The 14,578-nt window shown below is 38.3% G+C and overlaps 1 protein-coding gene across 7 annotated transcripts in view; it reads left to right on the top strand.

The window, feature by feature from the left end:
* The first annotated feature begins 8,224 nt into the window (after positions 1-8,224).
* tcf7l2 (transcription factor 7 like 2) overlaps positions 8,225-14,578 on the top strand; it is an 88,307-nt gene continuing 81,953 nt past the window's right edge. For all 7 annotated transcript variants that reach the window (XM_067244276.1, XM_067244282.1, XM_067244277.1 and 4 more), the window contains exons 1-3: positions 8,225-8,624; positions 8,797-8,863; positions 9,020-9,144. In XM_067244276.1, coding sequence (XP_067100377.1) covers positions 8,436-8,624; positions 8,797-8,863; positions 9,020-9,144 — 381 coding nt within the window. In that variant the 5' untranslated portion in view covers positions 8,225-8,435. The remainder of the gene's footprint in view (positions 8,625-8,796; positions 8,864-9,019; positions 9,145-14,578) is intronic.

Here is a 14,578-nt window from a genome sequence, read left to right as displayed (position 1 = left end):
GCTTGCAACTATATTTTTCTCTGTCCACTCCCCAAGTCCTTTTTCATTCAATCTTTTGTTAATTTTTGTCCATGTGATCAAATATGTTTTCAAATATGTTTGTTTTATCCATTTGGCCATTCCTTTTCTCCAACCTGTCCAGAAACATCATCATCTGTCATTCATGAGTCAGTCTCTTAATCCACCTCATCTGCCCCTCTTTCCATCCCTTAATTTCTTTCTCTTGTTGCTGTCCACAGGTGTGACTGCAGACGGGGGACACAAAGGCCATATCTCCATTTTCTCCACCTTGTGTCTCTTTCATGATGTCACCTCTTTAATTTTAATTTGCCTTCTACCCTCCTTTTCTGGTGAACAACAAAGCATGCTAATGAGGACTTTCAGTATGGCCCCTCCCCCCACTCCCAAAGTGCACACTTTCTATGGGGCATTCTAAAAGGCCACCTAAGGATGTCGAACCTTAAAAGCTATGGCACTGTTTCAGTAAGCGCTCAAATACCTAACTTGTAACGTGGTTGCTTATCTTCTTGCAAATGTGTGCAACCGTTTACCTGATGTCAGGAATTCAAAGTCGTCAGTCTTAAGTCTCACAAACCTGATATTTTAAGGTTTTAAAACAGCTTTATATAGAGTAGCTGCCAGTCGTGTCTGTATTTACAGTGTGGCATTCATGCTCGATAGGATAAGTTACCTAGATATAGGCAATTCCTCCGTATGTGTGATCTACAAATTGTTGACAGAAACAGTGGTGGGTTTTGGTGAGCTAGGTGGTTGGTATGTGTCATAGGTCATCCTTCACATGGTGCCAGTAGTGTAAAATTTGACTCAAAACTCACTAAAAACAAAAAGGTTTCTTGACACCAGAAATGGAACTACACTTGCTAAGAGTATGAGTTTGGCCAAGCGTACGTAATACATTGTTTGCGTATCAGTCCAAAATACAATTTAGTAGTGAACACTGAATCTGTCCCCTCTCTTTTTCTGTCGGTTTTTCTCTTTCCTCCTTTCTCCCACCTCCAGCTCTATCCCACCCTCTTGTTCTCTCTCCCTCCATCTCTCTCTTTAACCTTCCATCCCTCTATCAGTCTCTCAATCCATCTATCTCATTAAAGCTCAAGGTTTTTCACCGTTATTTACCAAATATAGTCTGACAAAGAAGAGGTGGGTATTTTTACTGATTGAAGATCAAAGTGACAAAGTCTCCTCCTCGAATCCCGCCCCTTCTATTAGAACCCCTTAAGAACAGAGGAAAACATCAATTTCTCACACATCAATGGCGGCCTCATAATCAATTGAAAAAGACACTTGTATGGGGATGCAAATCTTATCTTTGTCTTATTAAAGCTTTTAGAAGATACATGTCTAGATTTAATGTTATTAAATAAAAGGGGTTGGTTTTTTAATATAAAGATGCAGAGGCGTTAGTAACGGTCTAAATCAAAGCCCAGGGACTCTGGTAATTACTTGAGGAGTTTCGCCTATCCTTATTAATATTGATAAAATATACTGTGATCTGATCTCTGAGCTTATGATGCATTTGGGAGGTTGTTAATGAAGATTTTTTTTAATATATGACTCATTTTACCCTGGTGAGTCCAATCCATGAACCAAAAGGAAAAATATTTGCTTGTTCATTAAAACTGGTGAAGTATGACAATACAATTAAACAATGGTATCATATAGCCATGCTGTGTCTGGGGAGAGAAGTCAGGTAAAGAAAGTATCAACCTGTTGCTGAGAAAGACATGCTTCTAGATTTTTCCAGTTTGCACTTATTTGTTTTGCTGGTGAACAATTAGAAATGACAGTAAATTTCAAGGATAAAGACAGGCAATTGTGTCAGTATTGTGTCAAATAATTGAGCTCAGTTGAAAGAAATTTGATGCAGTGTAAAGATTTAAGGAGGCCCAAATTAAGTTATGTTCTTAAAAGCCTAAACAAAGTGGCACATTGCAGGAAATACATTTTTACAGAAGTGTTAATTTCATTGGAATTTGTTATAAAAACCTCAAGCTATAAGTCATCAAAAACAAAACAGGCCTGTTTGTCAGCCAGATATGTGAAAAGCATTGATTGCCCCTTGCTTGAAGCCATCACGAATATATTGGACACAAATTTGAGGCTGATTGATTTTCCTGCATTTATTTATCAAATTAAAGTATTTTTCAGGAACTATGAGTGAACTTGCCAGAAAACACTAGTGGACTCCCATGGTGAGACCCATGGTGAAAGAAGCATGGGGGTAAAAGGAGGTGGAGTTTGGGAATATACACTTTCACAGACCTGATTGTCTAACATTGAACATAGTGATATGATATGGCTAATATATGGGGTATATCCTTTCTAAGAGAAATAACATATTTTTCATAATTTCCTTTCTGGACAGTAGTGATCAATATTGGTAATATATATACCCTTAGACCAAATTCCATCTTAATTCCAAGCTTATTTAATAGTGTTAAACTGTCCTCATCATAAGGCCAAACTTTCTAAACTAAATAGGGTACTCAACTCAGTTCAGAATGTCAGTGTTGTAGGCACTGACAAAATATTTATAATTTAAAACAACATTCTCTTTATTCAATATTATATTTCTTAGGTCAAATATGACCTTGCCTTAGCAGTCAAAAACTACTTGCATGGTAGCAATCTGGTTACTCCAAATCACGTCATACTTAACTTTGTCTTTTGTCATCCCCCAAACCAAAGCTGTTCCCTGCAGATAAAGAATATGGTATGTGTCCCCTTCCATTCATCTGGTGCCTGGCCACAAAAAGAACATTAATGCCTGTAGTCTCAAAACCATTCTAAGGTCTTATTCCTTGTGTTACAGTGGCATAGAGTTATGATGATCTCCTTTTCATCTATATCTGTTCATCCACCTGCTGTCTATGAAAAGAAGGGAAAACAAACTGAGATTCATTCATCAGAGTAACAGTCGAGTCATTTACCTTTCTCTTCATTTGCATCATAAAACATCTAATTTGCCCGGAGGTCACACATGCATTGTGGCAGCTGTCAATGGCAATTAATTTAGTAGATTGTACAATAGTGTAGCCACAACCTAAAGCTATTACAATTATAAACATGTAATTAAAACAGTTTTTTTCAAATGGTGATTTAGCAAACAAAGGGATTGTTTGAGTTTCTTATGGTTTTATTACAAACTTGCCACTGGGTTGAAATACTGATAAATAATCAATACTGGTAATCTAATTAGTTGTTGTCTTTGTTGTCCTGTTCAATTTTTTAAGACATACGATTATAAATATGACCTCAAATCTGTGTCTCATAAACATGTTTAAATGAAAGACCCAAGCAAAGGCAGCACATTGGGTGGACAGAAGGTGATCCTCTTAAATAAGCCCTCAATCAATACCACTTCATCTCCTACTCTCTCTCTCTCTCTCTCTCTCTCTCTCTCTCTCTCTCTCTCTCTCCCACTCATTCAGGTACACAGGCATGTACAGACAAACTTACAATATAGTTAAATGCTCAATCAAGGTTCAGTCAGGTCAAATAGCTCACAGCATGGTATTAATTATAGGCCATTCCTCTTCATGCAGAGGACAGACATTGTGACTGGTCTTTCTTCTCTCTCAACAAGGTGGTCTGCTGCTTCCTGTTCCCACTCAGGAAGAAGCTCCTGAGATGAGGTGCTCAGTCTCTCTCTTTCTTTACACACAATCAGAGCCCCCCCCACCCCACCCCCCACTGAAGCAAAAAAGGTGGTACAGTCCTAATACAATACTAGCATTAAAGAAGGTACTTCATTGTAGTCAAAAACATTAAGTGGGGGTTGTGTTTTGGACAAAACTTTTTTCACAAATGTTCTGTGCATCTCTTTTGACGTTCCTTTTTGTCTGGTTTGTGAAAGGTCTCATGGAACTTGCAGTAGGAAATCTGTCAGCACAATGGGGCTAGTTCTCTTCATGTTTTCTCTGTTGTCCACAGGTGGCAGGTGGTCTACACATGACCTACAGTACTACTGCAGAAATAAACAAACATCATATTTGTCTGCATGTAACTGTTTAGTTAAATGACAAAATGTTATGAAGTGAAGTTATGTCTGTCTAAACATCTGTTTTGAATGCTGTGTTAAGGCTATGGTATGAGCAGTAAGTCGTTATTGTTTATTAATGTACACCAATGGCTTCTTATAATATCTAGCCATAATTAAGGGTTTGGTTGGCGCTTCTAAATCCCCAAATTAGATCTGATACTAAAAGCAGATCACAAAAACCCTTTGGCACATCCACTTACATTTTGCCCATCCACACATACATTAAAGTCATCAATGTGTATGTAATATACATAAAATATATATTCCAAAACATGTAATATACATAAAATTGTCACGTAATAGCACATGATCAAAGAGCCTGGACAGACATCAGAATGGAATAAACAATGTAGACATGTGAAGTGCCAGATAAGGATACAACAACAACATGCAACATGATATACATTCTGCATTGTATATCATTGACCTTTACCTAACATTTACAAGTCAGTGGTGGTTTTGCACACCATCGGCTGAGACCATCCACGGGCAGGTGTGCAGTGTGCCTTGGCTGGGACGGCGGGCAGGATGACTCAGGCTGTGGAATGCTAGGGCATGTTGTGTAGCAGGAGCACCACCGCAGGTGGCTCCCATGTTTGGAGTGTTTTGGAGCCCACGTTGGCCTGATTAATGACTATCACAACTATATCTGAAAAGATTGTGTTTGTTTTGGATAAAGGAGACAGGTTCACTCGGTTTTCCTAATATGGTTCCCACGGTGCTGTGTTTTGTAACAGTGGATAAGTGGGAGACAGTTAGCTTATTCCTGCAGCCAATACCTACAAAAGTGGAGATACAACACCAGTATGATGCTATTTATCATGAACTTAAAGTCTGGCCTGCCACAGAAAAGCACACCTTGATTTTTGTCATGGGTTGAGGCTTTCAATATTGTTATTAACAGTTACTGCATCAATCCCCCCAAAAATCTGTACAACCCTGTTGGAAATTGAGTTTAAAAGCTTTCAATACAATAATATAGTATATATATATATATATAGAAATCTTTAAATAATTTGTGCTTGTGTTTTTAAATAACTCTCAATTTAGTGTTTATCTCCCCCTCAAATTTCCCCCCACTTTTGTCCCCCAGTTTCTGTCCTCTTTTTGTTGTATGTTTGATTACTAAACAGCACCACAATTAACCACTTACAAACAAGTATAGTTTTCTTTTTTCACTTTTACTATGAACATAATAAACATACACTAATGAACATACGTCACAAAAAGTTTACATAATCAAATGCATATTAAATCATGTAACTGTCCTTTACACAATGCCCATGGCCATCAGAAAATATATAATTGTGGTTAACCATGTTATTATTCATTTGATAGAATTAATTTAAACAGTACTGAAAAATGTTCATGGTTAGCAGAGATTCCCATACAATAAGGACATTTGCAATTGACTAAATGCAAAAGAGGGTGAAATGCCAAGTTCCATTTGTTGAAGAAAAACCTTTATTTTGTTTTATTCATCTAGCTAAGGGAAAATCTGGAATAAATCAAGCTGCTGTAACCACTAAAAAGGTATTTAAAAAGCACATATTGTTACTATGAAAACAACTGTGTAGACAGACCCTATAATATGCTAATTAAGACCAGAGCTATTTCAGCACTCAATGTTGGGAACATAGTTGCATTGTGGGTAATTAACTATTTGTACACAGAGTTTGACCGGGTAAATTAACTCTCCAGCTGACACACAATGTTGCAGCAACTTACTGGCAATGTTGCTACAATGCTGGGTGTCAGCTGGGGAGTTAACTTACCCGGGTATGTCTCATAACCTGCTTTCTGGATTACACCCCTGGACTATCTCTCCAGCCTCAGGTTAGCAAGAATAGTCCACTGACAGTGTAAAAACAGCAATTTCACAGCGACAAAATAATTCTGGGTATTCTGTCATGGTAGCATTGACACTACTTTCAGTTGTGATATAAATGTTTCAATATCAGTTTAAGTTCAAGATCACACATGTTAAAAATAAAATATTACCTACTCCATTAAAAAATTGAGTAGGTAATATGTTTTCACTAATTAATCACATTAGATTAGCACAACATATGAGTCACTCATCAGCCTATTAAAAGCTCCCTTAGATTAGAGTCAATAAGATACCATCATAAGCAGGTGCCCTGCTGCAGGCGTGATAACACGCTGCAAACCCCAGTGAACTCTCAGGGACCTGCTGAGGCAATCCAGGGAGAGGTGAGCTTGGAACTCCACTGCTTTGGTCTTGTCTGTGTGGGCACAATGTGTGTAGGGCTTGGAGCAATGGGGCACTTTGCAGCCGACACAGACTTTATGATTACCTAAGATAGGCATGCTAGCTTCACTCTATTCTCTGATGCTTGCTCACCTTCCCTCCCTATTCAATAAGGGAATGATATTGGGTAGGTAAACGCAAGATCATTTTACTTTCACCTCATTTAGCTATGATATATTAGTGATAATGATGCAGAAAGGATTGCAGAAATGCATGATAACTAAGTACCTAGGTCTAGGTGAGTTGATATTTAGGTTTAGGAACCTTATCTTTGTTTGGCAATATACACAAAAACACAGCATTTTCATAACTAAGCTGAAGTTCTATTTAACGCATTTGTATAGCACAAACACCTTTGTCATTAGCTACATATTTGATTGTGTATCGCAAGTAATTCAAATTTTCTATATATTTTGATAGAAACGTATATATCTAAACTTTTTCTTCTCTCTAATAGACGGATAAAAGACTATCTTTTCCTGTGTCAATGGACAATACTGGAACGCCCGGTGCACCTGTGCTCAAAAGAACACGCGCACATGAGCACGCACACAAGCATACCGTGTCTATGAACATCAAATAAATAATAAAATGCGATGGCTTATTTTTTCAAATTACACTGAAGTAACCAATAGTGTACACAAGAAAAGGGGCCATCATTTAGATTGTATTGTTTCCAAACTTAAACCTATTCCAACACTACCTAATTTGTGATATTCATTGGCTGTTTTATCTGCTTGACCTTGATCTACTGCAACAGAATATATGGCGTGTAAGCGCGCTGAAGAATTCATAACTGTTCTAACCTTACCATTTAGGACTAAAGACAGCTACTGAAAAACAAGGAGAATGCAGCTTTTTTACTTTTTTATTTCTGAACTATCTTAAAATGATGACCTTCGTCCTTGTAATGGCCATGGCCTGATTAGACTTGTGAAAGTTATTGCATAATACGCAAAAAGGTGGCCTGAAACGATCTGATTCTGTTCAAAAAGGGTCAACATTTCTGAGGTCTTCTAATAAATGCAATTTACTCTTGTTTAACTTAGAATCCCAGAAAAAGGCCCAGTATATGCAGATCAAGCATGCTTTTTATTCTATTATAAAACAGGTTAGTGCCACGCTCTAAAATTGTGCATTGCCTACAGAGCACTGTCTGTCCCCGTTTGAAGCAGAACATTGCAGTAAGAATGGGGGAAATGCCATTATGATAAAAAAAAAGAGTGAAATTATTTACCTCGTATTTGTGTAATATCTCCTATGAGCTGCAATATTCCAACAAAAATTGAAAGGTTTTTGCCATAAAACCATTACACATTATGTAGTAGCCTACATGTATTTTTTGTTATTTAGCCTAACTGTAAACAATTAGCCTACCTAGTTTATGGTGGTGAGATTCATAATTTAAAAAGTTGGGCATTGTGTGTTATTGCTTTTACAGTTTAATTCAAGTTTGTTCTCAAAACATGCGTGGTAAACTTTGACCCCTAATTCCATGACATGTCAAAAAAATCTACATTGGAGAAGAAAATATCAGCAAAGGAAGTGTCCTCTATTCATTTTCAGCGGGAGACCGCCCATATGTTTAATCCGCGTCTACAAGTAACTCCTATCTTCCGCCTATTTTGCTATTCCAGCACAAAAGCAAACAGGGGAGCTTCACTGTCCTGCTCCCAAACTACCTTCACTCGCTTTTCACTGCACACTCGTCCGACGGCTTCCTCCAACCTTTTTTTTTTTCCTATTTATGAAAACGTCACTTCAAGTCCCTCCCTGTTTGAATCTCATTAGTTTCTTGTGTGTTTCTCCCTGTCAATAATCCTGAATCCAGACTCTCTCTATTTCCATCCCTCTCTATCTGTCAATCAGCGCCGCCTTTGAACTGAAAACCACTCCGACCAACTTCAACTCACTCAATCCGAGCGGCTCAGCTCCATCTCCGGCTTCTTTTTCTGCCAAGATTCCCCTCTTTTTAGTTTGTACTAACCGCCAGTGCTTGGAAAACGCCAATACAGACCCTAAACTTAAACTCGGATTCTAGATCACAAAGATCAAGGGTTTAAAACTTTGTGTTTTTGCCCCCCAAAATTGCTCGGGAAAATGCCGCAGCTCAACGGCGGTGGAGGGGACGATTTGGGTGCGAACGATGAAATGATTTCCTTCAAAGACGAAGGGGAACAGGAGGAAAAAATATCGGAGAACTCTTCGGCAGAAAGGGATTTAGCAGATGTCAAATCTTCTCTTGTAAATGAATCAGAAACGAATCAAAACAGTTCTTCGGATTCGGAGGTAAGTGACAAATAATCGGAATCGATTGTCCACTCTCGGTTACCTATTTCTTACCATTTCGCCCATTTGTAGTCTACGCAAAATATACAATGATCCGCGGTATTAGAAAGTTTAATATTCCCCCATGTTTTACTTTCTTTAATGCAATCCCCATGTTTCATTACATTTCAAGGCGGAAAGACGGCCTCCGCCTAGATCTGAAACTTTCAGAGACAAAACAAGAGAAAGTTTAGAGGAGGGTGAGTTTGTGCTTTTTTGTTCACGGTCTTGTCTCTTGGATTTTTACACAATTACACCATCAGAGCGTGCCAAGAGTATTTCTCCAGAAATCTGAAATACATTCAAAGTTTTAAAGACACTTATAAAAGTTTTGTTCTTTCCCCCCGCCATGTTAGCTGCGAAACGGCAAGATGGAGGGCTGTTCAAGAGCCCACCGTACCCGGGCTATCCATTTATAATGATCCCCGATCTTACAAGTCCGTACCTTCCGAATGGATCTCTTTCTCCAACTGCACGCACAGTAAGTTCGTTTATATACACCTATGTGGATACATGAATAGAGACACACAATCTCATTTCAGCCGTACGCGCCTTATCTGGTTTAGGTATGTTTTGGATGTTAAAACGTAGCCAAGGCAGAAGTTTCACAACTTCTTACGAACTGTACAATGGAATGCATGCCGCTTGCAACGCTGTCTGCCGTCGTTGTTTTGTACAGTAGTTAGCATGCTAAATATATAAGGGATGTTATTGTTTCTCGTCCAACTTTTATTGTCAAAATACATTTAATACACAATGTAATCTGCATAATAACGACAGCAATGTTTCTTATAATTTCCTAAATAAATAATGATTAGTATTCATCTTAATACGAATCGTAATTTGTTCCAATTGTTACAAATAGGCTACTCAACAACAATCAGATTTGCATAGTCATTGGCTTTTCTTAAATTCCATATCACAATCCCCCCAACACACAACAGTGCAATCATAAAATTGTAGCAAGTTTTGAAATGAAAATACCAACCTAAACTTTCTGGAGGGTTGACAATAGCATAGAAGCCTATAGAAACAAAACCAGTCCGAACAGTTATTTTATTACTGAATTTGCACGTGTCAAAAAAAACTATAAAAACATAAACAATGTCTTGCAGTACAATTATTTGAAACATTTACTTTACAACATATATATACCATATTTTTTTTGATTTACAATATTGTTGTTATCATACAAAATGCTGCATTGTAGACGAAGCAGAAGCATGTGGCAATGCATGGAAGCTTGTGGCATACATGTTTATTAGAAGTAAATTCATGTTGTCAGAGATAATCAACTCAGCTGTAATTATGAATAATTTCTCATTTACTCACCACCACACCAGTCCCACCAGGCAATAGTAATGGTTAAGGAGGATGTTTTTTGTATTTGTTTTCTTTAACTCATTTTAAATGGTTGCAATAACCAGTCACTGCTCTAGGACCTGGCATCTTATTTTACAAGGTTAAGGCAAAGACCAGGCATTACGAAATATGATCTTATCCCCCATACAACTCCAGACAATGAAAGTGATATTTGTTTCCTCCGTTTAGAGCACTGTGTGCACCTTGCAATTAAACACATGCGATGCGCAATAGCCCCTTCCCTGTCTGTAACCTGTTTTGACCTTCATTTGAAGTCTGGATGTGATAAACTAACATTTCTATGGAAAATTGTAGGCTAATAAAACTCTATATATTTGGAGCTCAAATTAAAATTCTATTCCATACCATATTGTGTAAACATCTTTCTTCACCCACTTTTCCAAGTGTGTATGCACACAATCCTTAACTTGAGGCTCAGTTCCTTTTGTATATACAATATATTAATTGCCATTTTCCTCTAAAGTTAAACTACACCAGGTTATCTCTGCGTAGTGAACTGCTTAATATGAAAGCACATTGTATTGAAAGCACGGGTAGACAAAGCTAGAGTCTTGGTCATACTCTTCACTTTGTTTTCCCCTGAAATCAAAGATTTTTTTTCTTTTAAGTTCCAAATGACCTGATTCATCAGTGGTATTTTTTTATTTATCTGATCCTTTTATATTTCATACTCTTAGGTTATTTTCTGGTTTCTGAAGTAGGTTTATAAAACAATGAAGTATTGCAAGTGTGCAATCACTTTCCTTGCAAAGTGATGTTAACGTTGAGCTCTTTTTTCCATTGACGTGAGTGAGGACTATTCTAACCTGTGTTTTTCAGGCTTATGTTGGAAGCATTACTGCACTAAGCAAGTCCACTTCATGAGGTCTGCTACCTTTTAACATGTCTTTGAAGTGGTGGCAGTTGTGTTCATAAATGTATTACTTAAGCCAAGCATAAATAATTCACCTATCCATTGATTACCTGTCTTCCTCCCTAATAAGTCGTAAGGGTAACTGAATATGACTCGTGGGGTTGTTGTGATAAGAAGTGGCTTATTTTGCTCTATTGTCATACAGGGCTTTGATGGAGTAGCTGTCTATGTTTTTTAATCTTTATAATAATCACAATATAATGAACATCCCTTTCTTGTCAGATGTCAATGTTCTATGTTGCCATGCTGCCATGTTTCCTGTGGTTGAGTTATTGCTTGTCTTTTTTTTTACAAACACGTGTGTGGAGGTTATTATAATTTGTCTGACCTCAGTGGGCTATAATGAGCAAGTGTTTGTTTTTCCAACCACCTAAGTCTAAAAAGCTGTACAATTGGGTATCATTTAACAATTTGACAAAGTTTTGCCCAGGGTATTAGCCTTCCTGGCCTGTCCTCCTCCCCTTTCCCTCCCACCCCTCTCACTCCCTCCCTAAACTGCACACAAAGACATGCTGGATCAGTGGGAGCAGGTTGAATTGGTGAAGTGGCCTGGGCAGCTCACCCTAGGTGCTCACTGTCTTGTCTTGCATCTCTCTTTTTCTCCCTCTCTCTCTCCCTGCGTTGTGCCAATGCTAATGCTTCATGGGGCTTGCTAAAAAGGCGACGGGTTAACTCCAGCATGGTAGGCTAATATCACACATCAACAGGTCGAGAGAGAGAGAGAGAGAGAGAAAGAGAGAGAGAGACAGACAGAGAGAGAAAGGGGGGTGGATGGATGGATGGACAGTGTGTGATGGAGAATAAGGTCTGGTTGTCCCGCTCTTTGGCATTGGGGCTGCAGGGCCAAAAATCCGCCTGCTTTATTTACTGCCTCTCAGACTTATGAATGTTAAGATATTTGACGCCACCCCTGGCCCCATAATTCCCCAGGCCTGCAGACTTTTGGCAGAGGTATTGGGTTTCAACGTATAATTACCAGTAGTTTAAAAGAACAAAAAAAGGCTGAGATAATGCAACACCCTGTCTTCACTGCTTTATTTAAAGTGAAAAAAGATTATCCTGAAACCCGTGGCTAGTCCCCAACAAGCCTGGCGAGAGACATTGTGTGGTTGAAACAATAGCTTTTTTACAAAATATTTTCCTGTTTGTGTCAGTTTTATTGTTGCACCAGTGTGTCTTCTATTAAAAAGAAAAATTGCTCCCAACAGTCATTTACACGGATTTAACATAGTTGTGGGTAAATGGTCGCATTGTGGGACAATTGCTGGAATGAATACCTGATTTAGTAGTAATAATTGTCACATTACCTTTTTTTTTGTAGATATACTGCAATGGCCTGTATTTTATCCTTTATAAAGACAGTATATTCATAATTATAATAATGATTTATTTTATGGATTATATGTGTTATGATTGTGTGTTGAATAGCTTTTGCCTGTGAGGTGACGGGAGATAGTTTAATGAGGATTTAGGGGATAGACCCACACCTTATCAAATTGGCTTTACATGTTAATAGGGCCTAATTGCTATCCACAGGGGGTTTGCAGCCGTACCCGGTCACATTTTGTGCTTCTGGTTGCAAAATGCGTTCTGAATTTATTTAGAGGGTGGAGCTTCTTTTGTCTTGCAAATCACCGTTGTTTACAAAGTATAGCGGAAGCAGCACCACTCTCGATGTCCCTCTTCTTTCCTTTCCTTTTATTCTTTCCTTCCCTGTTGCCTTTCTTTTCCGCTGCTCTGTTTCTTTTATACCATGCAAGGAAAAGAAAAGGTCCTTATTTTCCCCCAGCTCGATAAACACCCATAAAAAAATTCAATCTGTTTTGTATTTGAGTAAGTTAAGTTGGGCGAGCAAAGTTTGGCACCATTAAACAAAAATTGGGGCCTGCTAGACATTAGCAGCTTGTAGCACATTCTCGGAGCTTAATTAGTCCAAACTGTAATTGTTCATTGCCTGCCAATAGGAGTAATGCTCAGGAAAAGTGGAGTTGCACTAAATCGGCCCAGGGCTTTTAAAACAATAAATCACTAGCATATTTGTGCCGTGATTCAGATGGAAGCTCGACCTCTCCCATCTCGACATGTGGTAAATTGTAAAGTCAATGAATCGCAGATGTAGAGAGAAAGAAGGGAGGGGGCCTAGGGAGAGTGAGAGAGAGGAGAGTACAGTAAGGTTTTGTTAGCGCTTGGTGGATGAATGGAATTTTCTTTTAGCTGTAAATATTTACTGAGATTTTTTTCCCCTTCTCTTGCTACCAGGGCTTAATTGTCTTGGTAGTTGGTGTTGGCAGGCTGAGCTGTTTGAGAATGTATGAAAATCGCTCTCCATCAATCTATTTGAAACACCAAACAGAAAAAAAAAGAATCTGTCAGTCCAACATGTTTGTGGGCGTGTTCAAATTAGATTTTTAAATGTTGTGAAGGGAGTAGCTAGCTCCCTAGTGGTAATAGTAGCAAAGGAAGGGTTCCCTACTAGAACACTAGTTTGCTGGTGTTCACTCTGCACAAACACTTGTTTTGTCTGTCTTTATCTATAGTTGAATTAATTATCAAACCTATCTATGTAATTGTTTGTTAGTGAAGGATTTGGAATTTGATGTGGAGCTTCAAATAGTCTGTGGTTTTAAATGCAACCCTGAAATGTAAACGTAACAAGTGTTTTTTTTATAGATCGAGACAGTTTCATGCAACATGCAAGTCACTTTCAATACTGGGGTATTGAAAGTGAATCCCCCCCCCTTCCACCCAACCTCTAATTTCCTATCTCTGGACCACAGTGCTGTGTTCTATTCTGTCTGGGGGGAAAACTGCATTGGCTTAGCAGCTGTGGACTGGTGCCCCCCACACACAGCCCCCTCCGCACACACTCCCACATTCTCTCTCTCCCATGCATTTCCATACAGCTCAACACAAAGATCTTACTGTACATCTGGAATGCAACTTTCGTCAACTGTTAAATATAGGCTAGGTCTTCGGCATACATGGGGCTTCTTTAAACATGAAAATCACATTATTCTTTATTATTTGTCTGTGCACATGTTGGACATACATTTCTGTACATTGTTGCTATATCCAAAACTGTAGTAAGGGGTTATTTTTTACTCCACTTATTTTAGCAAAAATCTTACTTATTGTATATTATGCTTTCATTCATAAGGTCTTTTTAGCCCCAGACAAAACCCCATGTTGGTTGCATTGGTATGTAGTGCTAGCTAATACATATGTTTCCCTGAACTAGATGCATTGAACTAACTGCATTTTATATTAATAACAAAATTAATTATACGGTGTAACTGAATTTCGAGAACTGACCAGAACACTGAAATGGACATGGACATTCACATTTTCACCTATGTATTGATGAATGAAGGGGGACATTTTTTAAATACACATTTCAATAAAACAAACAGTCTTGAACATTTGCAACACATTGCTAAAGATAAGACCTGTTGGTATCTAAGTATTTTTGGACTGAGTATGCATAGTCTATTTAGTTAGCCCATTCATAATGCCATGGGTTCCCCAGCAGCAAAAGGAGTAGCCGGCAGAATTGGAGAGAATGTGTGTGTAGGCTGGATGGGGTGTAAGAAAGTGGGAAATGTATCCTACGATGTGCATG

Source organism: Osmerus mordax, chromosome 10 (assembly GCF_038355195.1).
Source record: "Osmerus mordax isolate fOsmMor3 chromosome 10, fOsmMor3.pri, whole genome shotgun sequence".
In the NCBI taxonomy this organism is placed as follows: domain Eukaryota; kingdom Metazoa; phylum Chordata; class Actinopteri; order Osmeriformes; family Osmeridae; genus Osmerus; species Osmerus mordax.
This window is presented reverse-complemented; position numbering and strand designations above follow the sequence as displayed.